At 39.7% G+C, this 26,370-nt stretch overlaps 1 protein-coding gene across 1 annotated transcript; it reads right to left on the bottom strand.

The window, feature by feature from the left end:
• Positions 1-537: 537 nt before the first annotated feature.
• On the bottom strand, positions 538-25,449 carry LOC148657704 (uncharacterized). Its single transcript, XM_088638337.1, has 16 exons — positions 25,320-25,449; positions 23,587-23,724; positions 22,127-22,173; positions 19,797-19,837; positions 18,773-18,856; positions 17,389-17,483; positions 16,470-16,538; positions 15,265-15,391; positions 14,449-14,822; positions 7,643-7,723; positions 5,992-6,135; positions 4,625-4,751; positions 4,110-4,261; positions 3,531-3,737; positions 2,878-3,028; positions 538-1,301 (listed from the first exon to the last, which is right to left on the bottom strand). The coding sequence occupies exons 1-16, from the start codon at positions 25,341-25,343 to the stop codon at positions 1,102-1,104; spliced, it is 2,061 nt and encodes a 686-aa protein (XP_088494463.1). The 5' UTR covers positions 25,344-25,449; the 3' UTR covers positions 538-1,101.
• Positions 25,450-26,370: the final 921 nt, after the last annotated feature.

The following is a 26,370-nucleotide window of genomic DNA, read 5'->3' as shown; positions in this document are numbered from 1 at the left end:
TTTCCTTTTAACCATCATTTACAAAAAGTAAACAGTTAGAAGGAAAACAACTCATTGTAAAATCATACTTCTTCTTTGGTTTTACTGTATGTATGGAAATGAATTGTATATTTCCTGAGAATGAATTTTAAGTGCATTTCCCATAAAGGGCTCTCAAATATTTTAATGTATATTTTTCATGGGTCTGAAGGAAAATGTTGCGTTTTGAATGGGTAGCGGTCATGGAATTTGGAATAAAAATGGTTCTATTGTTAGAAAAGGGAACAGAATGTAAGTGATGATATCAGAAATTCCTGTCTCTTGCATCATTAACATTAGATGAGAATATCATATTTAGGCATGATATCGCTAACCAAATGCGTTAAAGTTCAGTGATCCGTTAAAACATTGTTAAATGTTAGCAAATTAATGAGTAATTTGGTATAAGGTACTTTACAGTCTGCAGCAGTTTTTGTCAGTCACAGCAGATACATGTATATTTTTTCTGTTTCACACTAGTATAGCAAAGTACTACATTATGTATTATTCAAAACAGCATTTATTTTTACAAATATTTTATTTAACAATACTTAATAAAATCATACAAATAGTAGCTATAAAGAAGGGTAAATGTTGTTTTAAATGTTAACATAAATAATCTACATTTAATTTTCACTGAGTACTTTCTTACATCATACACTTGTTTTACACAACATATTTACAGCATTGCCCAGGGACTGGGAAGAAATGTGTACAGTATTCTCCGTTGGGTACACTTACACAAAATGTAACTTCTTCAGTGTCCTACTTGACAAGTTAAATTGAAGCAACACTTCAATTGAGGTGATTAGGCAAAGCCATGAGCAGCACACATCAAGAGCATTCTTGATGCCCCAGGTTTGTTTGTCCACAGTATGGGGCACAGAAAGGAGAGATTCCGTTTTGTCACAGAAAACAGTTCCGTGCAATCAGAGAAGGGATTCAGATGGCAACATAAAGCAGACAAGTGGGAAAAAAATAGGTGTTGGAAATAACAAGATAAGAGATGAAGCAGGTCTTTGAGGATATTTACATTCTTTAAGTATAACAATATACAGTAGGAAGAATCTGTTCTGGAGACAGTTAGGACACAGAGGGAGGGATCTCTACTGTTTCTGGATGACTTTCACTTCCCACATCATCTTTGCTAATGTCCGAGCTTTCTGAAGTTATGTAGCAACCAGAATCTCTGGGACATTCGTTCGGATGATCCTGATCCACCTTGAGACAATTGGACTGGGAGTGAGAGGCCTGGAGATCTCTGCTCTCCTGCTCATTTTCACCTACAAAATAAGAATCAATCAGTCGTGCACAGAAGCTGACACTGCCGAGGCTAGAACTACAGTAATGTGCCTGACTCCACTCTTCACCAGTGGTTCTCATATTATTAAACATGATGATTTTTATATACAGTGCATTCTAACAGTTCAGTTACAGTAATAGTTCCATGTTCGATGAAAGCAATTTTTTAAACTGAAAATAACTAAATGCATCAATATTTCATTCATTCAGTTTTTCATTCTGGAAATTGAAAGTTTGTTTTTTTCTCTTTGTTGTTATTGAGTAAGTTTAACTTAGTTTTCTCAATTTCACAAAGTAGATTTGGTTGATGGTTTTTGCCTAGAAGAGGTGGTTATCTCTTTCTGATGCTGGTAATTCAAGTCACTTAAGTTGCCCCATTTGCCCAGAGGAAACATCCAACAAAGAGCTTCTTTAGATGTACAGTATACAGCCCAGCTAAGGCTTAGGATTCGATAACAAATTGATCAGATGACTGTAGCCTAATATAAAACACTTTACATCCATGGAAGTTCTACAAAAATATTTAGAACTAGTTGAAATGTGAGAATTGGGTGACATTACAATGACACAAAAAAGCAAAAAATATTCTCAGAAATTTAATTGACTTGAGGAAGTTGCCTAATTGGAGAATAATAGTACTAGAAAAGCACACTACATTCACAAATAAAACTGAAAAGAGAATCAGAAATGCTGTAGATCGTAGAAAGAAAGAAACGGTTCCTGCTTAGTGATTTGTGTTTCACTTCTCTCTTGTAAATCTATTCTGCATAGCAATATGGCAACCAATATACAAGACATATCTTGTCTTGGATAAACTGGTGTGTTTTCACGTCATTATTTACTTTCTGTTCTTGTCTTATTCAGTCAATAGTTTTACAGTATAAGCATGTAAATGGTCATTTTAACTTTTTGATGACGTTGAATTCACAACTAATAAGCGGTGAGAGCTATACCAGTAAACCTCACAGTAGTTAAAAAAATAGTGCTGCTCATACTAATTAGAATGTAATTTTCATACTGTGTTACAGAATAAAAGATGCAAGATACATATCTACTGTATGTCTATATATACCTTCTATTCTGGAAATGACCTCATTTGATGTATCATTTGAAATTCAGATACCAAATGTTTCCTGTGCGAAGGACAGAATATGATATTTAGATCTGTTATCCCTTACTCTACCAGGTTATTATCACCTCATGTTAAAACCACAATGTACTGAAGAAGAAACAAACATTTCCTCTTTCATCAGCAAGAGGTGCAGTCTCAGATTTTCTTTCAGATTATTTTATTCAACAAATGAAGTTAGATTTGTAGAGGACACATCCTTTACTCTGATTTTTTTAAATGTTGCACCAAGAATGTTGAATTTTACTTTGTGCTGTTCTTCCCTAACAATAAATATAATAATCAATAGAAAGTTAATACACACCATACTTACTGTAGTTGCTTGCTTTGCTCATCATTAACCAAAAATCAGAGTTCCTGGCAGATGTTCTGCTCTTTCTAGGTAAAGAACTAACCAAACTGACTTTACTGGAAATCTTTTTACTCACTTTCCAGGTCAAGGAGAAACTCAGTGGCAGCCAGCAGCCTGGCCCTGTGCTCTGGGTCAGACACATTAAGCTCTACCAGGTGATTTTCCTTTAAATCTTTGAGGTCTTCCACTGTCTGATAGCCATTGAGCAGCAAAGACGAAGCATACTCCTGTTAAGAAATACAGTCTTACAGTCCGAACATCCTTTTTGCAAAGGAAAAGATACACTTCACTTAACTAATTTGAAAAAAGGTTTATGTTTAAGAACCTACTTGGGTATGTTGAACTGTACAGTAAAGTTAGGAACAAAAAAAGTGCCTGACTTTAAGTTAATGGGAATCCATCAGTGGAGACAGAGAAACTTCAGTTCAAACGCTTTTCAAATGCTCTGCCAACGTTAACGTATTATGAATGTGGAGAAAGTGTAAGGACAGGGAGAATGCTTCTTGCACAAAGCCAAGTACGCACATTGTGATGAAATATTGACATCACTCGGTAACATGGTCTTTTCCCTTTTACCACAGTCTGCCATGTGTTTGAGCAATCAGAATCTGACTTCATCTCCACCAAGCTAGGAAAGTACCACGCGTGTGTCTCACTGAACCGGAACGCCTGGTGTTTTTAGTTCGTGTAGAGACAGCAGGGGGTCTGTGCCGAGAAGACATTGCTCACCTCCAAGTTGATGCGCTCCAGAAGTTCCTGCAGGGTTCTGGGTCTGGGGCGCTTGCTTCTGCGGTGAGGTCTTATCTTTCGGGGCTCCACCTCTACGTCAATCAGGACGTCAACATAGATGAATTTGAAGTTGCCCACTTTGTTGTTCAACATGCCTGTCCATATTCCCATGGGTGGCTTGCTGATAACGTCAATAATGTCTCCTGCCTGTGAGGAGCGAGACAGAGAGGTCAGCTGGGAGTCTGTAGGGATATGAGAGTGGTGGCAAAGCTGGCAAAGTTGGTTTTCAATTAGAGGGTTTAAATTGAAAGGCCTTTGGTATCTTTTGGGGCTTCAGTTTTCCTTAGTTGTTAGAATCTGAGAACAAATCTTAAATTTAGAAACATAGATAAGCATATATACACAATTTTGTAGTCTTCCAAGAAAAGGGAGATCTTGTTTATTAGCAACACCAGGAACAGGGAACTGTGTTTACCAGTAAATTACAGGACTCAAAGAAACATGTTAAATACACACAAGTCTGGGATGGAATTGCGAAGAATTAAAAAAAAATGGTGCGGTATGTCCGAGCCCTATTACCTTAAGTTTGAGGGAGTCTGTGTCATATGGGCTGGGGATGAAGTCTGTGTGCACTCTGGCTCTCCCACAGAAGGGCCCTGTGTATAGGATTTCTTCTTCCAGTCTTAAACTGTCTCTGTTACTTGACCCGTCTGAACCACTGGTGACTCCGCCTGCATGACAGCAATGCACTTTCAAACATGGACTCGCACTCTACCCTTCCTCGGGCAAGGTTTTCAGCAACTTGTTTCAGCGTCATTCCTATGGCATTGAGTACTTTAAATATTGAGTAAAATATCTGAAGTGGACACTCCAGGCTCTTCTTAAAAGTTAGTTGAAACTGCTTTGTTTTGTTTTATTGTTTGGCTAAAGGATTACATAAAACCAAATAATGTACAACACAATCCACAATCACAAATGAATCTGTCCATTTAAAGTAAACTAAAACTTCAGCTGTCAGACTGCAGTCCCAGCCCCTGGCTGGTTTCAAGCCAGGGGAGCTGCTGGCCAGTGGGTGGAATAAGAGGATCACTCACTGGAGGAGCTCTGCCCACTCTTGAGACTATAGAGGCTCTCTGCAGAGCCATTGGTGGTCCCTGGGCCTTTCTCCATGGGATGACTCGTCTCAGCATTGCCTTCATGCTCTCTGTCTGCTCCGTCACCCTGAAAGCACAGAGCCATTGTCATTCTCCAGCCAGCCATCTGCAGACCTGCAGACCACACCACACATCTCAAATACATTTCAAGAGTTTTCTAAAATATCTTGATATTAACAATGCAAGTTTTCTAAAATTATTTAAACATTAGCTGGCAGTTGGTAAAGTACAGTAGTAAATATATTTTAATTGTATTGTTTTTTTCTAAATTAAACCACAGTGCATTTGTTTTTTCAACAGGCAGGTTATTTACAGCTCTTTAACATTACCTGCTGAGAAATGAGCCTGCTTTGAAATTAATTAAATGCCTAGAAACACGTTATGGCCTCCAAATTTGTTTTACAAGGGACTGCACTCTGTCTTTAATTCAACCATCCTGAAGTCTATATGATGATAGTGAAATGATCTTACAGGTTCAGTACTGGGAAAAGAAATTGAATAAGGCCACAATACTATTGAAAAGAGGAATTTGCAGACAATGGGCTTGTACTATAAGCTTAATTCAAGTTCATTTTATGGGCTGATGCAATTAAAAAATTTCCTAACAGAAATTACAGGGAAGCAGAATTTAAAGCATATGCAATGGCAGTGTTTACTGTGTGCTGAACCATGTTTTTCTCTCGGTTCAACCAAGGACATGGAATGTCTGGGCAACAAAGTCTTTAATCCCTAAGACTTTTTAAACAGATGTAAAGAAGGGGTTTTCTTTCTGTCTGTATTTACTTTTTGATTCTGTTAATCGCAGGTACTTTCTATAAAAAATAGAAAACCAAGCTATTTACTTTCAACACAGGATGTGGAACTTCAAAGATGAAAGAACCTTAACCACCACGTTCTCAAGTGCTCTGAATGGCCACCTAATCGTGTGTGTTCCTTTGCAAGAAGAACAGCCGTTTACATCTGAACATCTAGAACATGCGATCTGTGCTTAACTGACACTGCCGTTAGGTTGTGAAGACATCGCAAATGACTGCATGAAATGAACAAAGATGGTACATTCATAAGTTGTGATGCTCTTTTTTTTCACTGGGGTTGGAAACAATCTTTTACGATGAAGAGAGATTGAAATTATTTCTCATGGTTGTCTGGACCCCAATTTTCCTATTGGTTTAGCTCCTAAAGGCATTAAAGCAGCAACCACGCATCTTTTCATAGACTAGCTTGGCTTTTCTCCCTTGCTTTGGAGTCTGAAGGGCCTGGCCCATGTGAGAGGCCTGGAGGGCTGTCACTGTGCTTGGGTGACTTACCATCTCCTCTGAGAGGGCTTTGACATACTTCTTCCCCATCTTCTTGCGCATGGTCATCGAAATGGCCCTCATCTTCTTTCCCAGGCTTCCCGTCTTGTTCTGATTCTGGTCACAGCTCTCCGCTGCCGCTTCTCCCTCTGTAGGCTGCACACACAGAGCCTGGTCAGTCGCTCAGCTGCTCTACTCTACTGTGTGGGACCCTTTACGCCCACATCTGGTGTTTAATGAAGTGGTCCTTCACCACCAAGGCCATACTACAATAACCTTAAGGGTGCTATAGAGAAGAGTAACATTTCTATAGAAAAATACAGGTCATTTTTAGATTATTTTCTCAAGGTTGATCGCTCCATTAACCAGCACAGTAACCAGGTGCACAATGGAGGTGCCTGAAATTACCCATTTTACTCTTTTGCTGACCTTTTGCAACTTCTAGATTTTTTTCTCACGTGACAGTGCCCTCTACCCCACTGTCTGTTCTATGTGGCGGCCCACTGGAGGAAACAGCTTAAGGTAATTGTTGGTAGGCTCCTCACATGACTTCGTGCCCCTTTGACACTGAATTTTACAGAGCCGAGAATAGTCCTGCCCACAGAATGGTGGAAACTGTGCTAAAACATGTGCAGAGCATATCATGCTAAGGTATGTCTTTTAAATTCAATGAATACAGTTACTTATAGTCTCAGAGGAGAAGTGGTCAGACCTCTGAAATGTCAATTTACCTTGACCTAACTCATGGTGCCTCTGTATGTGTGGATTTAACTGAAACAACAGATCTTTTATTTAAGTCCCAGAACTGTATTTGACAATTTTGTTCCTGACATGGTGCTTTAAATAAAATGCATTTAATAAATAACAGTAAATGTGTTTAATTGAGGAATTATCTTTAAAAAAAACAGAAGAACCACTTTCTGTTATATTTATCTGGTCTTCAATCACCAGTGGTGTTTTTTTTCACATCTCGGATGTGGTTACGATTCCTGTGATCTCACAGAGCTGAGAAAGAGGAAGCTCAGGCAGAGTCCTCTGACATGCCCACCTTTAAGCCATTCGTCTTTCAAGGCGTCCCAGTAGCACTGTCCCATACCAGAGCTCCAGTGCTGATTGGAGGAGAAGTGTGTCACTCACAGGCAGGGTCACTGTACCACTGAGAGCACTAGCCCACTAATCCCAGCCTACCCTCAGTTTGGGGCACAGGTTCCCAACCTTTGTCCTGGTGGCCCACGCACCTGCTGGCTTTCACTTAATCCCATCTTCATTAGATAAGCCTTACATGATCTAAGAAGTTGCTTCAACTGAATATAAGCAATTTGTTTCAGATGACAAGTTTGGGATTTTTTTTTCACTTTCACAAAATACAGTGGTTAAAGCTCCAACATGTTTAAGAGCTGGGAACACACAGTTCAAATCAATCTTGCTATTATTAAGTCAATGAAGGCTTTGATTGTGTAACTGAGGGCTTGACTGGAACAAAAACCAAACCAGCAGCTGTGTGGGTCACCAGGACTGGGAACCTCTGGGTTAGGGGGATCACAGTCACATAGTGACATGACCAGGTTCAAGCCCGTGACGCTTGCTTCATAATGACCGCACGAGCGCCTGTGTAGGGAGGGAGGGAGGACCATATGCAAAAAATAGCAATTCCTTGACTTACTTCAGTCTCTGCATTCTCCTCTGGCTTGACAGGGGCCGACTGGTGTCTGAAGGCATCGAATCTGCCAAAGCTGCTTGATCGCTGTGCAGAGAAGAGAGGTGCAGATTAGGCAGCGAGTTTGTCACAGCGACAGACAGATCATTACGATCAATAGGAAATAAATGTCTGTCATGTTAAAATGAGCACACATGTTGTAGTGACTGTTACATCATATTTGCATTCAACAACCGTTTTAACACATTTTCCTAAAATATCTCCACAAACACCCATTTTGTTCTTCTGGAGTCTCTGCTAAGGACAGGATGGTGCCTATGTTTTTCTTCTGTTTATGTCCTGCTTTAGGCAGTGTAGTGGTCAGTGCTGTGGCATCACAGTTCTTGGTTCTGGGAATGATTCCTGGCCTTTAACACACGACCATGGTCGTGGAGGAACACTGTTTTTTTACTCCAAATGAGCTCTTAATCACAGGCTGATTGATTTCAGTTTTCTGTCTGGGGGCATATTTGTCAATTTGCTTTCAGCTCTTAAAAGGTGAAAGTTGGATTTGCAACCACTGTATCAGTTTATGAGTTTCAGAACTGCCTCCATTCCTTTGTGTTGCCTGGAATGTAAGCAGCTGGACCTCTGTAGAAGGAAAAACACTCATTGTATGTGATACATTGTCATTCCCATTTCTGTCTTTGCATCAGAAACTGATCAACTAGTTAGGAGATGTTTAGTTAGAAATAAAAATCAGCAAGCTGTGGAGAGTGTGTTCTGTGTGCTGAAGTTTTTGCAAACATTACCATGGAAGTTGGGTATTTTTGATACTCAAGAAGGACTGAATAAACAAGCTAAATGAAAGTGTAAACAGATTGAGCAAGCAGGTGAACAAAGTCATCAAGACGAGAGTTAGGAAGCACTGCTGTACTCGACAGATAATCTTTCCGGAGAAAAGTCTCATTTTGCACTCTGTCATTCTGGAATGAGCTCTAAGTAGCCAAGACCCTTAAGGGATGAGTGGATAAATTATTTGCCAAAAATGTTAATACTGTACATTGGTTAATTGATGAAGTTAAAGAAATGAAAAATTGACATTTATACATGCAAAGCAGTTTGTACTTTGAAAAATAATTAAACTGACTAAATTACAGCTGTTCATGCAGCAACTGAAATAATATTTTTTTCTCAATTGTATACTGCCAAGGTAGACTGGAAGGTAGCAAAAAAGCTCTCCTGGCCTTAAAAGTTTACTCATAGCAGAATGTATGCAGTTTCAGTAGTGAAAAAATAATACAGTATATCCAGAGATTGACCCATTGCCTCTAAATTAATTAGTATAAACCAAGGACAGAATGACTTTGCAAAGGTGGGAGTAAAGCTGAGCGCCCAAGGACAATCCATGCAAACTCAAGACGATGCACACAGAGAGAGACCCTGTCCACAATCAGGCCCGGGACTCAAAGGCCCTAAGGCGGCAGTGTTAACAGCCCAGCCAGTATGACATACACTTCTCATTGCATGCACTGATAATCCGGTTTCAAATATCATACTCCATTGTTGGGGAAAAACTGGGTTGTAACACAAAAGTGAGGCCTTTCAAATTCTGCTTGCTGTACTTAACTTGCTATTTGGACAGACCTTGTTGATTCCATTTAAAAAAGCAGAACACCTAAATTTTCACCTTGTTATATTCCAGTGAGATTTCGTGTCCTTGATCAAGAAAACAGTTCTGAACAAGCCCTTAGTTCGGCGTGGGGGTGCAACAGTAGTAAAAGCCAGCAGAGCACAATCTAGCCTTTCTTTCCTCCCATTTTCTCTGTGACTCTACATCCATCATTTCTATGGAGTGGTCATGTGAGGGGCTTCATGGGCACATGGCTGACACACAGGAGTTACACTGCCTTCTGTCATTTGTTTCGACTTCTCTCAAATTATTGCTGCCGTAGTAACAGTTTGATTACAGCTGTATGACACATGCCAGAAGCTGTTTTTAATTTACAGACGAAACATTTCTGTATGATTTTAATATATTCAACTACGCCAATTGGTAACACTCTTAATTTAACCATTAAAAATACATTTTTTAAATGTAAGGAAATTTGATCAAATCCAATAATACTAATTCTTTCAGAGCCTGTTTGATTTTATTTCTTAGATTTTGAATGTGAAATGGAAACTTCATGGAACAAAAAAAAATTAGTTTCACTGTGTTTTAGTAAATCAGCTGTTAACAGGGCATGGATATTTGAAAATGAAAATAACCTTCCTTTAACTTTTCAAATCAAAGTCAATCAATACATAAATGTACAACATTTATACATTTTAAATGAATCTGTTGAAGACCACAATTTTAAATTTTCACACTGTAGAAAAATTTTTTTAAACTGATCATAGCATAAATGAATAAGTATCATGACTCCTCAATGTCGAAAGCTCAGTTGACCTAACAATCTTGCACAAGCAGTTTTTATTGATGAAATACCTCTTCTGCGTGACCCTTTTGTGTTAAACTAACAGACAGTTTTAAACTCAACATGCATTACAAACACTTGCAAATTATAAAGCCTTCCAGAGTCAGTTTTCAGAAAAGAATATTTGTGTACATACAAAAATAACGGACAGTTACAGATTACTACATATATATTCTGACCTTCAGATCACATATTATATGTTAAAATTATATTTTAGACTCTTACCTTTGGTTTTTGTACTTTTGGTTTGTCTGAAACATTAGAAGACTTCCTTTGCAGCATTGTCCTGTCTTTCTTTATCTATTTATATGCGAATAGTCCTCAAAAAGGAGAAAAACTTGTAAGCATCTGGGCCAGATCTGCTCATCTGTGTGGGGAGTGAGCAACACAGCTCAGTAGTTCAGCACATCACTTCCTCATTGCAAGCAAGCAGGATATGAGCACATTGGCAGTATATAAGCACTGAGTGTGTCAATCTCACAGGAAAAGACCGGGGAGTAGCATGGCCATAACTACTGAGGCCACAGCAACAGGTTAGTATTTACAGCTACAGTAAAGCTTCTTTTGAACCTTTAAAATTCTTTGCTCATCCCCCCCAACTTAAACCCCTTCAATTCACAGCACCCAAATACAAGTTTTTTTCATTCTGTTTTTATAAGAGAACGTTGTGAACATGTGTGTAATTTAACTTAAATGTTATATTTTGCCACAATCCTGTGGATGTCAAAAAAGTTGTGTTTTCACAAGTGCAGCTGAATTTCAGCTCAAATGAACAGAGCCAACAGTTCCAGCTGTGGGGCTGGAGGGGGTAAGAGTGTGCCTGATACAGATCAACTGTGTCATTGAGAAATGTCAGCCAGTTAAATATTATTATACAAAATGTATTACTAATAGGGAAATTCCATAGTCTTTTGTTTGTAAAGTCTCATTAGAGTAATGTCTCTTTACAAAGAAAAAGTAGCACTACTGTCAAGACAAAACGGATTACTTTACTCAGATGCTGTGTAACCTTGTTGTATCCCTGTAGCTCCTGAATGGACAGACTTTTTTGTTGTTTGTAAGAATCTTAGTAAAATATCAGCAGGGGAATATGGGGATAAAATTGTCGTGTCAATGAAATGCTTAACTTTTGTTAACAGAACATAAAGAGAACTGCATCATGAATTTCTCAAGACATAGTCATTCATTGTGAAAATTTCCAAAGCTGATGTTACTGAAAAAGATCGTCAGCTGTGATGTAAGAGGAGGAGAATGGTCTGTCCCAGTGCTTTTTATTTTTTTCCTTTGTTACCTCTATGCAGTGAGTGCTTTCAGGAAGTCCTGTCTCCTAAAAATGTACAGAGGAGGAACTGCATGTGGTGAAACCGTAATGTTATCCTCTCTTTACAGTAAATGGTGTTGGGTAACTCTCTGAAGGCTGCAAATACTGTTTTCTCAGCTTTTTCTTTACTATCACTCACAAAATGTTTATTCCCCATTTCTCTTTTCAGTTTCACTTTAGTTGCATCAACAGACAATTCTTAGATAATGAACTTCTTCTGTGTAGAGGAATAACTTTATTGTGTTTATGTCCGGACTCATGGGTGTCTAATGAAAACTTTGCCTTTGTGGTGTGAATAATTATATTTTTATAAAAATGCATCATTATAAAAGCAATAAATCATCAAAATCTCAATCATGTATTAGTTGTAATAATGTATTCAGTGAAAGCCGCTAGGTCTAGGTTTGAACCTAGAAAGTTATTTAACATTTTCAAGTTCCTCTTCAGCTGAATTTCCTCTTATTCAGACTTTGTCTGCTGGCTCATATAACTTGTTCACAGTTGGCACTAAAGATGAGCCAACTATTGCTTGTATGGCGAAGTGCGATTGCGTTGGCAACCCCATTCAAGATAACAGAGCCGGGTAGCCGGTCTGCCTGCAGGACTGCTAAGCCCTCACAGTAGCTCTTTCTAAGGCCAAGATGTAACAGGATGAATGGAGCTTTGCTGAGGGTCAGAATGAACATTAATTAATTAAGGAAAAACGTTAATTAATGTTAACAGAGAAATATGTGTAATAATAACCATCCTCTAGTTTAAATTAATTACATGGAGAAACAGAACCCGAAACTTGATCATAGTCTGAATCATACTGCTAACCTTATATTTATTTGCAGAAGACAGCAATAAGATTTTGTAGAGATTGTGGGTTTCATCTAAACTTCTCTCTCTTCAAGTTAAAGAAAGAGGACAGACACCTGTTGTGTGGTATTTCTTGCTGACTAGAAAGGGTCTGTGGTATTCTAAAACAGTCAGACATGAGAATATACATTCTGTGTTGGTGTTAAAAAATATTCATGCACCATGTACATTCTCTTACCTTCTGTATGTAAATATATATTCATGCTAAGTGTGTCCCTATTTATGGTAAGAACAAGAGACTGTTGATGCAGTGTCTAAGGGGATAAAAGCATGTAGAAATGCCCTGTGCTTTACACTTGATCTCCGAGTGAACGATGGTGTTTTTCTGCACATCTCTTCCGAAAGCATTCTGTAAATAAACATATCAAAACCATGCTGAATGCCACTAGAACACCTTGCATTCCTACAGTTTCATATTAATTGCTAATAACATTATTATTATTAATTATATATAGATAATCATGTATATAGATTGTTGTAAAAGTTGTTTCCAAATCGTTTCCAATTATCAGACTATTATCTGATTTAAAATCTCAAATAGGCTGAATTACCTTAAATGTTTCAACAGGAAGCAGCGAGTAGTGAATAGGCTTGGGGGATTCCTATCATAAACTGTAAATGTGTGATTGATGTCAGCCATGCAAATATATAACTGACACACAGACAGTTTGTCAAGCTATTACAGAGCGGTTGCTTGGTAAATAATTCACTAAAGCAGTGACTTACTCTTTAAATAATTCTGTGAAAATGGCCTATTTTGGGAAACCATAGTAGGCAGTTGCATTACTTACATGCTACAGGTACATCATTAAGTCAAGGTGAATTTAGAGAACATACTGTACAGCTACATTCAGCATGGTAACAGGCGGATTGTGGAGCCAGGCAAAAATCCCAGAGATTAATGAGATGGTCAAACATTTTGTAGTTTCACCAATTAACTTGTTATGGAATCGATTCTGTGTTCAAGACTAATGTGGGTTTCTGTATGAACAGTTGGAATTTACAATTTGTCAGACATACTCCAGAAATGTTTTGTTCTGCCCTATTTGTTTGAATGTAGTTTCTATTGTATTTGAACAGAACATTGAGAAGAAAGTTTTCTTTGAACAACAATATATAGTAATATATCATTTATCTATAATATATATATATGATTTAAATTGATTTTACTTTGATTAAATCATAAATCATGATTTGGATTAAATATCTGCATATTAAGAGTGTGGTACTTCTAGTAATTCTGTAAATTGTATAAACAAGGATGACGCATCTTCAATTTAGTTATTTTTTGAATTTTTTTTTGTTCCAACTAGCTGCTCTCTGTTTTGAAATCCACCTACAGGAATAGTCTCCTGGTTCTCAGGGAAGAGGCTGGGTTTCTACCAATGGCCTCCATGAGGTTGGGGGTCAGATCTGTTGAATATGCTGGAGAAAAACATCCCAGAGTAAACACTACACAAAATTATTTAGCCTAATCCAGCTGTGTTTAATCAGGCAGGCCAAAATCTGAATCCAGGATTACGGTTTATAATCCATTTCTGTAAACCCTAAGCCTTGGAAAACAAGCAGCCGTCACACTCGGAGACTGCCAGCTGGAAAATGAAAAACTCTGGATTATTTTTCTCATTTGGGATAGCGTCCATCCTGTCCAAGATTTTTACATGAACGGCTACTTTACAGCCTTCTAAGAGCCACTCTTGAAAGGCTCAGGTCTGAGAGGCTGTGACAGTGACCCACATCTTTGGCAGAGGCTGAGGTGAGCATGAGACTGGGCCATTCCTCTCTGAGGAGAAAGTGGCATTTTTTCCTTCTGTAACTCGGAGTCCAGTGCTGGTTAATTTTGTCTTCTACTGCCCATCGATTCCAGGTAGTATTTTAAAGTTTGCTGGAATGGCCTCTTAAGGAATAATATGATATTATTGATATAATATGATAATATGATAAAATATTTGCAGCATGGAGGCGTTACCTTCTTGTGACAAAATGTTTGCAGCAGTACCCGTGCGTCCTGAAGGTCGCCCGATCGCTCAAGCCCTGGGCGCCGGCTAGCTTTGCGATTTAATTGGCCGACAGACGGGGTCTTGCAAAGACCCATGGAAGTGGCCAGCCGCTCGCTGCAGGGCGCAGCCGCCAATCGCGGCCCCACCGAGCTCCCACCCCGCCTCGCTCACCTGGGCATCGCGGAGGTCCATGTCGGTGGCCGAGCGGGCGAAGCGAGGCGGCGAGCGCCCGTGTCCGCAGTACTCCAGCCTGTCCCAGTCCTTGGCCCGGGGCAGCGTGAAGTCCAGCCCGTACAGCCGGTGATCCGGCAGGGGCCTGTGGCAGGTGTGGTAGGCGCGGTCCCAGGGAGGGGGGCGCTCACCCGGGCCGCCCCAGTGGGAGCGGCCAGGCCACTGTGCCGAGCCCCAGGACTGGTCCGTGCTGGAGCCACTCTGCTGGACTGGCTGCTGGACCTCCTTGCTGGGCTTCCTCTCTGGGTTTCGGGGAAGTTTGATGCAGGATATGACTGGGCTGTCATCTAAAAGCACCATGTCCTGAACAGGAGCTGGTGAAGGAGAAAGGCGAAGCAGGTCTGTCCCTCGCACTCTTTCACAAAATTCAGAATGGAGAGGGAACCAAGTCTGGAAACTGTTATTTGCGTTCAACGTTTTATGAACTGCCTGTTCATAAAGTTGTGTTCCTGTTTTTTAATCATTAATATTTCATCAATAGAGCATAAGATAAAATTAAAGGATAAAAAGTTAGGAAAAAAACAATGAAGTGTTCCACCGATATATAAGTGTAAGTGTTATACCAATATTTTAAAAAACATTTTAAGTAATTAAGGAAAAAAAAAGGAAAAATGAAGTAGTTGTCTCTTATCCATGAACATTGGTCTGGAACATTGCAATCGAAAGTTACTGGATGCAGATTTCGGTTTTCTGCGGGACAGCGGGCTTGTGCGATTGGCCCCGTCTGTCAGCAGAGAGCACGGTGCAGCATCGTACCCCCGGCCGTGTCCACGCTCCTGCCCTCCTCCGCGCCGCTCCGGCAGCCCTTCTTCACCCCGACAAGCCTCTGGAGCCTCCGCAGGGTTCCCCTGGACTCAGCACCCTCGTCCTCCGTCTCTCCCAGCTGGAGAGCGAAAGGGCCGGTTAGTCTCTGGTTACAGACAGAAACGAGGAAACCGTGCGCCTGTTCCCCTGGTTTCACTCTACAGTGGATTCCAGATGGGTATCCTTCACACGCCAAGACCATACATTTTTTAACAAGACAAAAATCTGTTTTTTACAGAGCTGAAGAGTTTTAAAAGACAACCTATTACTGGAAGAGGGGGCTTAGAAATTATTTTTGTACTGTTTTTTTTTTTTGACAGACGTCGATGGTATTCAGGTGTCAAATACTGTAGCATCACTGTGCCATTTTGCATAGGTGCTAAAGAGCGTTCAGAGCCCTGCAGCTCCGGTCAGATCTCCCTGAGCCCTCACCCCAGTGCCGACAGATCGAGCTACTTCTCCTCCCCTGGGCAGCGCCAGTGCTGCATGTCAGGGCTGCTTCTGGACTGGCTGGGCAGATGGTGAGACATGCTCCAGCTTATCCTCTTTGCAAAGGTGAAAGGATGCGGCTGCAGCAGTCTGCCCCCCTGCCCCGACCCCGGATTTAGGGACCATGTGATCAGGGGATTATGAACAGACTGCCGGGCCACACCCCACCATCTGCATTGCATTACTGCACATAATTTGTTAAGTGATTGCTCTAAATTGGATGCTTGATAAGATTTTTTTTTCTTTCGAGCAGCCGTCATAAACCTGTTGTCCTGTGAGAGTAAAATGCTTCAGCAAATAACCAAGAATTGGCAGTACTCACCTTTTTTGCGGAGCTTGGTCTAGCTTGTCAGAAATACCTTCTGAATTTTCTACCCTTGATTCACCTGGGCGTTCAACACTATAGAGTAGCTTCCATAGGATTTATATAGGCAGATTACTCCCAGCAATCTCTGCAGTTGCTTCTTGCTGATTTGAGTGAGTATGAATTTTTCTCTAGATATTAATGGCATATACTGGGTGGTATTGAATGGGATTAAAGGATAGCTCTTTAAAAGAACCATCTAAGTCATTATTTTAAAACAATTTAATGCACATGACTCCAATCCACAATGATTTAAAAAGGACTGTGTTGCCTGTTGGTTAGAATGTGAGAGACATTCACTCACCATGTCCTGTTGTAGATGTCCAATATCTGACTGTTCCCAGCTTGGAATCCAGGCTTCATAAGTCACTATCTAAGATTACATGACAACCAAGAAACATTGTATAACAGCAAAATCCACGCAGAAGAAAAAAGACACATAAAATGTTTTTTTTAATAACCTTTCACCATAAAGAATGAACACTATAATAATAATATAATACTACTATAAGTGCCATTGTTACAAACATAAGAAGCTTTCAATGATTATTTTCCACTGTGATTACCGTGTTATCATAATGCTCTTTAATGGGGAACCATTCAATTACACATTAGTTGTTTGTAAAACAGTCCTCAAAGAGTATTTGTTAATGTCCCTGTTATTTCCATATTAATGGGGTGCCTGGTTGTACAGTTAAAAACTGCATATCTTACTAGAATAGAAATATATTTTATTTTATCATAAATTTAATTTTAAGTATAAGGCAGTATTCTGTTCAGAGCAGCACTGCAGTTTTCCCTTTTCAATTTGTTGTACTTCTCTCTAAAGCAGATGTGAGAAAGAGCCTGGGATTATGTAGTGAGATACACAGATTAATCTTGATAATATTGTCTGTCTTTGTTAGACAACAGCATTCGCGGCTTTCTAATGCTGACACTTGTTTGTGGGAGTCCTTATGGCTCACAGATTAAAATAGCTTCCTTTTCACCTCTAACTAACTTAGAAGAAGCTATGGGATGGAAACAACAGAGCAGGCAATGCTACTAGGAAAAATAAACACATTGTTAATGGCTATGGGAAGATACTGACAATACATGTGTTACCCTGTTTATTTTGTTATTTTCACATTTGATTAAAAAGTGTGTTTTTTTAATTGCAGCTCTTGCTGAACATGAACATTAGAGTTTTCAGATGTATATTTTGACCCTGTGGGGACCCGTACCTGGGGAGACGAGTCCTTGGTCCACTGGTCTCTCAGCAGGTGTACTCTGTCTCCAGCACTCAGGAAATCTCCCAGTAGGAAGTCTTCCACCATTTCTGAAAAATGATTCAAATCAAGCAACTAAATATTCTTTCTGGAAAGGCAAATGCAGTGCAGATTTTGCTTTAACAACTCTCTGAAGCCATAGCATTTTTCTGTGTGCATTTATGCAATTTATGTACATGCGTATTATCCCATTTTTACAGTATTAATAATGCTATAGTGCTATATGGTTTGTATGCGCCAACTGTTCTTTCAAAAATTGGGTGTTAACATTATTTACAGGCAGTAATAACACTAAAGAAGTACTCTACCTGCATCACAACATCTTTGTAAGGAACTGTATGAGCTGTGTCTTAGCTTTTTAATGTTTATTTGCATTGTACTCCTTTACCACAAAGTGCATGTACTAGCACATTTGTGTGTTAGTCGTTTGTAAATATATGCCCTTGATTCTGTTTCCATATAGCAGTGTCATTTTCTTATTAAATATTAGTCAACAAGGTACCTAGGAAACATTTTCATAAGGAGAGCTGAAACTGAAGAATGTCTTCGATACTGAGAAATACAACTGTGGAAGGAAACTCAAACACACCCCTTCACTTCCTGTAGAGACTCCACTGCCCCGATTGCTCAGGCACAGACTGGTGGCGTAAGCAGCACTCTGCTGTCCGTACCTCAGGTAGAGTAGGTCATTCTTTCAGGTCCGGAAGGGAAATGTTTTTAATTTGAACCCACATTTAGTCTTTGAACTTTGATCATTGTTGTATCAGTTATTATTAGAGTGCCCATCAGTTTACATCAAATCTACAAAAATATTCAGTTTTTCTTAATTCTTTAGTTTTAAATACTTGGAAACTAGTAGAAAAGTCATCCTCAGTGAAATAGCCTCAGGTGGCTGGTTTTGTGCAGCTCTCTGATGCCAGGCCTTATCTCCAGCTTGTCTGTCTCTGTGCGTCAGAACACCAGAGTGCCTTGCTACAGGTCAGTGCCGTTCACTGTGATTAATTACACAGCTGTCCCTTAATCTGACAGATACTAAAAATCCTCTTTTACAAATAAAATTGGTTTCAAACTGTGCTGTAAACAGCAGAGGGATCATAGACTTTTTTTTACCAATTATTTCACATAAAGGCATGAGTTATTATGCTTCTCATTTTCTCCTGAGCTTGTTTTATTGTAATCAATAATCAGATATTGGGTTTCTCTAACTTTCAGGACTTTAAGCTTCTAGTCTCATTGCCAGGGATATTTCCAAAGGGGAGACCTTCTTAATTCAGGGATACTCTATCCTACAAACAGCAGAGAGGAGGATATCCGAACTGGGAGAGTACTTTACATTTACCTTCAGGTTGGTAGGTTTTCACATTGGAAACATCTTCTTTCTTCCTGGAGGATTGCCTGAGCACATTATAGCAGTCCGTGTTATCTGCACAAGGGAAACCAAAAACATGTGGTTTTTAAATCAAGAATGAAAATAAAGGCAGTAGATATGGCATCCTGATAGCTCAGCAACACATGGTTTTCTTATTGTTTTGTAAGATGCTTTGAGTTTTTATTTCTTTTTACTTTTTATATCATGTCTGTAATTTTTTGGTGAGCACTATGCGAGGATTAAAAACAAAAAACCAGATCCAATCCAATATCCCTGACCTTTTTTTCCTTACCCTGTTCTGGTGCTGTAGTGGTCATCATTGTAAATGAACAATCATTTCATTAAAGTGTCCAGCACAGGGGGCGCTGCAGAGCAGCACCATCACCATTACCTTAGGATTGGGATTCGGCCCTGAGATCCCCAGGCTGGGGAAATGCCTCTTTAACAAGTTAATTTACTTCTTCATTAAATCTATCTCAGAAGCTTGAAGCAGCTGAGATAACACCTTTATTATGAAGAGAATGTATCGTTCTGTGCTTATATACAAAGTAAATAGAAAAATCATGGGTTTGGGACATGGAATGATACCATGTGCTGGTGCGATTTTTTTCCAAATATTTAAGAAATAGTAAGAACAAAGTTAGAATCACACTTTTTCAGTAAACTTTTTTTTTGAGTGAATAGAAGAGTAAAATGCATTAATTTCTCATCCTTTCTAAATGGACACTGTCATAAATAACATATTTATTTAGTAGGTAGCTGCGTCAGCATGTGTAGGCTGGAAAGGAAAAAGTAAAGGTTTATTCCTGCTGAAAAAAGATTGGAAACAACGTTTCGGCTGTGGAGCTCAGGCTCACACCCGAAGAAGACTCCACAGCTGAAACGCTGTGCTTCCTTTTTTCTCTTTTCAACGTATTCATATAATAAAACAAAATGATTGATGTATGTTATATAGTATAATTATATTCTATAAAAAATTAAATAAAATGCCAACCTAGTATTTCATTGTCAGATTCTGATCTTCGTATCGGTGTTCTGCAACAAAAAGAGATATACAAATCATCTCAAGATCACACTTGTGGTTATGCAAACACACAGTCGATAAAATAAATATCCATTAGTGAATAAAACAATATTTAACCAGCTGAAAACCAGGCATTGCATTTCACGTTTTGACAAAGTGTACTGCACACACAGCATTTAGACACATTTCTTTCAGGTCTGATCTGTAGAGGATTAAAGGAGTGACATTCCAGACTGGATATTTAAGAGAAAAAATAATTGCACTTTAACCTTAGGTGTGAAGCCAACATCTGATGCGGCTTAAAGTGCTTTTTTGGGATCTGTAAGAATGTCTTCTCAGAAAGAGTGGAGAAGTGCTTTCTGCCTCTACATGACAGTAGTGAGACCACCCCTCTGGGATATTCCTGGAAGGATCAAAGTGGATCAGCAAGGTTTTGTTAAATACGATGGTACGTATTAGCTCTAGTATTATTGTTGATATGATTGGAGTATCGACACATCAAAGTAACTCAACAAACTTGCAAAATGGTTGCTCTCCACCCTTGTGTACCCTGTCAACCCCTTTACCTCTTCATGTGCCTTACGTGAGTTCACAAAGTAGACCTAATCCGGGCGTGAAGCAGGGCAACGTTCTCGCGTGAACTGAGCATGGCTTCTGCCATTGTGGATAAGAGTGTTAAAAACAGTCATGGTAGGAGTGTCTTAACGGGTTTCTGATAAGAGGATTACTTGTAACAGCCATTCTGGTTTAAACTGGCCACTTGCAGCACTTATTTTACTCCTCCGTGTGTTCGAAAGACCATGTGACGATTCATTCTTGGTGTTATAGGACTGTGCTTAGACAATTTCAGCACCACATTTATAAAAATCTCAAGGACATTTCATACTTTCACTCATTGATTTTTCTAACGTTTTGAATCTTCAGACCCTTGATGGCATATACACTGTAGTCTCCACCACTGTAGATCCACAACAGTGACAATTTCCTTGGTCTGAAATATTGGGATAACACGGTAACTTTTGTATCCTTAGCTATAGCTTTAGTTGTTCTGATGCTGTGGAAGGTAAATGATTTATCGGCAATACTTAATTTCACCATGTTACAATGGTGTTATTTAATATTGTCGCCACAGTTTGCCAATACTTTGTATTGTTTCATTGGAATTACAGCTGCAACAACACTGCTCTGTGATTCAGCAGGGACTCCAGCCTGCCTTGTGACATTAAAGGTCACGAGGTCACAAGGACTGCTCAACTCTGCAGGTGCAACATGCTCTCTCAGCACCCATGGGAGTTTCGGGATGCAGATTCATTTGCATGAGGAACTGAAGAAGTCGTATCTGGTGCACAAGGAATGGCTAGAGACTGAGGGTCATAACCATAAGAACACATATGAGCCAAAACATTTGCTGATCCAGAACTCTGAAAAGGGTTTTGTCTATTTTCCTTGTGAATTTCAGTTGTCTGCTGCTTTTTCTCCAGGGGAATCTAAGTGGTCATAGATAGGGCAGAGTCAAAGGTATATGATTAAGTTAGAATAACATATTTATCATAGGTGAATGTTCAGTGTGTCCAGATTCTGGGCCAAGGGTCACTCTCAGCTGCAGTGCTCAGTGCGTGTACCAGCATCAGCTGTTTCACTGTGACTCATCCCTTCCACTTGAAGAACACTTTTGCACGCATGAGGGTCTCGGGAGAAAGTGAGACTTTATATGTTTACTGGTTTCTTTGTCTTCTGACTATTCAAACTAAAGATGAGTTGGAAATAACTCTAAACCCCAGACGACGTAAAAAAATAATCAAATAGTAACCAGAGTGTATACTGTTCACAGAAACACAAGGGAGATGGGAAATGCAGTCGGCCTGTTTGACTGACTGGAAAGAAAACATTCTTTTTGTGTATTTGACTTCATCCTTGGAGTGCAGCAGACACCGGTGGTAAACAGCAAGCTATTAGAGATGTCCGCTCACTGTTGTCAGTTAAGAAAGTGTATAGCTGGTGTTTTCACAATTACCTTGGCAATGAGGGGCTGGTATATATAGACAGCTGGTTGAAGGCTTAGAAGGTGAAAGTCACACTGGGAAGCACTAATGCAAGCATTTTAAGAGCTTCTGCTTAAGGCATTATCTCTCGTTAGAGGTTAGTGTGCCTTAGCATCCGTTTCATAGAGGTTCATTTACACTTTCTCGCTGGTTAACTGGTTTACTGTACTCCCTTTGCAAAGACAAATAGTTATATTTAAGATATCTGCATGAGAATAAAGCAACATCTGTTTAAAAAGCACAATATCAGTAACTTACTTTCTTTTCTTCTTTTTAAAATCATGAGAGTGGGATTGCGAAAGCTCCTGAAATATAAAAAGAATTATTTGTAACTTCAAAAATCTATGAGCATGTTCGATTTAATGTGGTAGATACAGGGGAGATTTACAGTATTAATCCTTGAAGATGTGTCGGAAATCAATGCCCGTAGGATAATTCTCCACACACATTTTTTTAAATTTGCTAACACCTTTCATTTCAAGCTTGCATGTTAAAATTTAACCAAATAATTTATACATATTTCTAATATACGTGTTTATTAAAAAAAAAACACTTTTCTGACTTGAGTAGTTAAAATGTGCATTGAACAAAAATTGAGAGAGGCCAGTTTTTAAAGCAGTGTGCAGTATATACTACAATTCCTCTGGGGAACACTGTTCAGCACAGGGTTTATGTAACGATGTGAATTCCTCATCTTCCAATCATTACCTCTTACCACAGGGAAGCTGTAGGAGCCTCCAAGATTCCTGTCATAAGACTAATCAGTTCACAGCACTTATCAGGGGCTTCACTCTGTGTCCATGCTCATCCCTTGGCAAGGTCACAGTCATGCCTCTATCCCCTAGTAGGTTGCCCTGACCAACTAATTTATTAATAGTTTGAGTAGTCATATTTCTTGGCACTGAAACTTTTGTTGAAAAAAAAAAAACAACTCAGAAAGCTACATATAATAATAATAATAATAATAATAATAATAATAATTGCTTACACTTATATAGCGCTTTTCTAGAAACTCCACTCAAAGCGCTTTACAGGTAATAGGGACTCCCCTCCACCACCACCAATGTGCAGCATCCACCTGGATGATGCGACGGCAGCCATAGTGCGCCAGAACGCTCACCACACATCAGCGGGGAGGAGAGGGATCCAATTCATAGAGGGGGATTATTAGGAGGCCATGACTGGTAAGGGCCAATGGGAAATTTGGCCAAGACACCGGGGTTACACCCCTACTCTTTTCGAGAAGTGCCCTGGGATTTTTAATAACCACAGAGAGTCAGGAACTCGGTTTTACGTCTCATCCGAAGGACGGCGCCTGTTTACAGTACAGTGTCCCCGTCACTATACTGGGGCATTAGGACCCACACATGGACTGCAGGGTGAGCGCCCCCTGCTGGCCCCACTAACACCTTTTCCAGCAGCAACCTTAGTTTTTCTCAGGAGGTCTCCCATCCAGGTACTGACCAGGCTCACACCTGCTTATCTTCAATGGGTTGCCAGTTGCGAGTCGCAGGGTGATATGGCTGCATACGCTCTGTCACACTCTCCCACATATGTCCCATTTTGCCAAGCTCTTTATTCCAGGCCTGACTTGGACAAGAAAGCTGTCAGCTTCTAACAATGCAGAGACACGGACATCTCCAAGCATGCACGTCAAAAGTGCAACACCGTGTGATACAGGTGAGCCGTTTTGCTTGAAGATGTACAAACTCACTCACGGCTGGGATGGATCTCTCTGAGCTGTGCCATGCAGGCTGAGAGACCATCGCTGGGCTGCAGGGCCTGCTGGGAATGGAGCACTCCTGGGTGTCATGGGGATCCTGGACGGGCTCATACAGGCTGTCCATAGAGCCCTCCTGCAAGCACACCAAGGGAAAAGACACCGATCAGTGCAAGGGCAACACAGTTCAAGTAGGGAAAAAGCCTGGAAGTCCATCTTATATACAGTGCATTAAAATTGAAAGTGGAAGACTTTAATTTCAAATTTCCATTATAGCAAATCCATCAGCAAAACTCTTTTTGCACAATGAAAAACCAAAGCAAATCGAATCCTCCCCACTGCTCTAGTCACTAACCCGCGACAGTCATCCTGCTTACTGACCAGGACTGCCTTGGTTTGTCATACAAGGGAGAAACCATTAAAAGATTAGTATTTTCATAGAATGCATTGACTCAAGTTGAACACTATACTGTAACTTTTACAGTTTTTGTCCACATTTTGTACTAAAGTTTTTATAGTAATTTCACAGTAATTGCCAAAAGGATACAAAAGCAATCTCTGCCAATGAATTAATTAATACTTTTAAGAATTACTTCTAGCAGTCAAATCCTGGTGTTGGATGTGTCCCAATGGCATTACACTAGACGTGTAAGTGAATTTACTGTGTGTCCAAAGGCAAGGCTTCTTATTCCAGAAACAGGCAACAATGATGCACAGACGTGTGAACGGTCACATTACATCCAGGTATGAGTATCACTGAGAGCTTGACAGAAAAATACATCTGTATCACTAATATCCACAAAAAAGCTATTTAAATCCGAAATGTACTTGACTGAACAATTTGTCTTTGTCTGTAGGTGAAGTCATTCACCCACAAGGCATTTTAAAGGTTTTAAGTTGATAACATGATGGAAGTACATGTGAAATGTAAAGATGACTATTAACTTGATTAAACAGTGTGGGGTGTATGAACCCAACACTGATATGGGTTGAAGTCATTTGTTAAATATTATACTGCAATCAAAGGTGATTCATGATCTGTGGGCGGGGACAGGGACTGAACATCAGCCCCTCTTTTCAGTGAGGAGTTGTGTCTTTGTTTCAGATATGTCTATAACCCTGTGGGTTTGAGGTCCAGGATCTTATATAAGGAATGCCTGGCTGTGTTCGTAAGTAATCCTCTACCGTGTAAAGCAAAACATTTCCAGCATCTCTTTATATATTCCCTGGAATTACTAAAAAAATACCAGTAAATTATTTTAAATCACAACAAACCCATAATCCTAACGTTCCATGGAACTACAGCATAGTTTCTAAAATTAGTCAACTTTACATAACGCTACTACACAGCCTAACATATTTCAGTGAGAATAAACAAAGAACACTACATCAAGTTAAACAATACAGTTAGCAATATAAAGCAAGCCAATGAATATGCAGAACATTACATTTTACTCTTTGGTTTTGTAGTATTCAACCCTATTTTTCAAACCATTAGAATGATGAGAATTGAACAAGAAAGCATTGCTAGAAAGTGTAGAACAAAGTATCTCTAGAAAAGTGAAACAGCAGCAAACATTTACTTTACTCTGTCAAAGGCTTCCAACCCCTTTGTCAGCAGCTTTGTTTTGCTGCAGTAAGCAGCACCTACATGAAAAACACTAACACACAAACTGCAGTTGAATAAAAACTAAAGACACTCAAGAGAACCACAAGAAAATTCCTGCTTACCAGGGAGAAGCAGAAGAGGTTCATTTTGAAGAAACTCTCCTGACGCCACACACAGCAGAACTGCGCTGGAACCCCAGACTCAGAAAGCAACCTCCGTCCTCCCTGCTGTCTGCTGGGTGCAGATTAATAGAAGACAAAATCCCCCCAGTAATCCAATAGATACAGAGGGCCGTTGCTACACAGGGCACATTTCCACACAGTCCTTTTCTGAATCACACATGTGCCATGTCTTGCAGAGAATGAAAACCAGAGAAGTTTATTCATTCACATCCAGCACACCGACTGCGAACTGACATTCTCCCCTCTGCTGATCTTGGTGACACAGGGACTACTGCCCTTGGGAGGCTAAATCTGACTTTGGTGAAAACTGACTTTCAGACGTCTTTCAGACTGTAGCATATCTCTTTCTTCCAAGTCTTCGGTGTGAGCACTTACATTTTGAATAAAAGTTTTTAAAAGTGCTTATGCATGACTTTGTATGAGACACCAAGGCAGGGGTCTGAATTCTTTGTGCTATAAGTGCTATACGTAGCCCCGCCATGAGGTGCCTCCTCCATATAAGTAGGTGCCTCTTTCCGTGGTTCCCCTGGTAACTGGGAATGTGTTTCTTTGTAATTTCACAAAATGGGACACCATCGGAGGGGTCTGAATATATTTTCAAGGCACTGTATATATGGGCAAATACTGGCTGTAAATAAAACTAAAAGTGATTTTCCAGTATTTATACTGGAAAATTTATATTAAACACATACAAGATGAGGAGGCAGAAAGCAAATGTATTCTGTCATCAAGAAGTTTTAGAAATTTGTTTTCAAACATTTTAAACAAAACCCTTGAAGTGTTTTTCATAGACCCATTGTTCAGCTGTAAAAAATACATAAATGAAGAAATGTGTGTTCTGTATACTGAGCTAGTAAAAGTGTAACAAATGAATTTTTAAACAACAGCTTGGGAAGAGGTCAAACCCCAATCTCGCCCTCGTCCACCTGCCTACATATCAACATCCCTCCTCTTGCCCCTGGAGCAGCTGCCTGGCCCCTCCCTCACCCCA

This window comes from Lepisosteus platostomus, chromosome 7 (assembly GCF_059453375.1).
Source record: "Lepisosteus platostomus isolate fLepPlt1 chromosome 7, fLepPlt1.hap1, whole genome shotgun sequence".
Classification (NCBI taxonomy): domain Eukaryota; kingdom Metazoa; phylum Chordata; class Actinopteri; order Semionotiformes; family Lepisosteidae; genus Lepisosteus; species Lepisosteus platostomus.
Note: the sequence above shows the minus strand (reverse complement) of the source record. Positions and strands in the feature narration are given on the sequence as shown.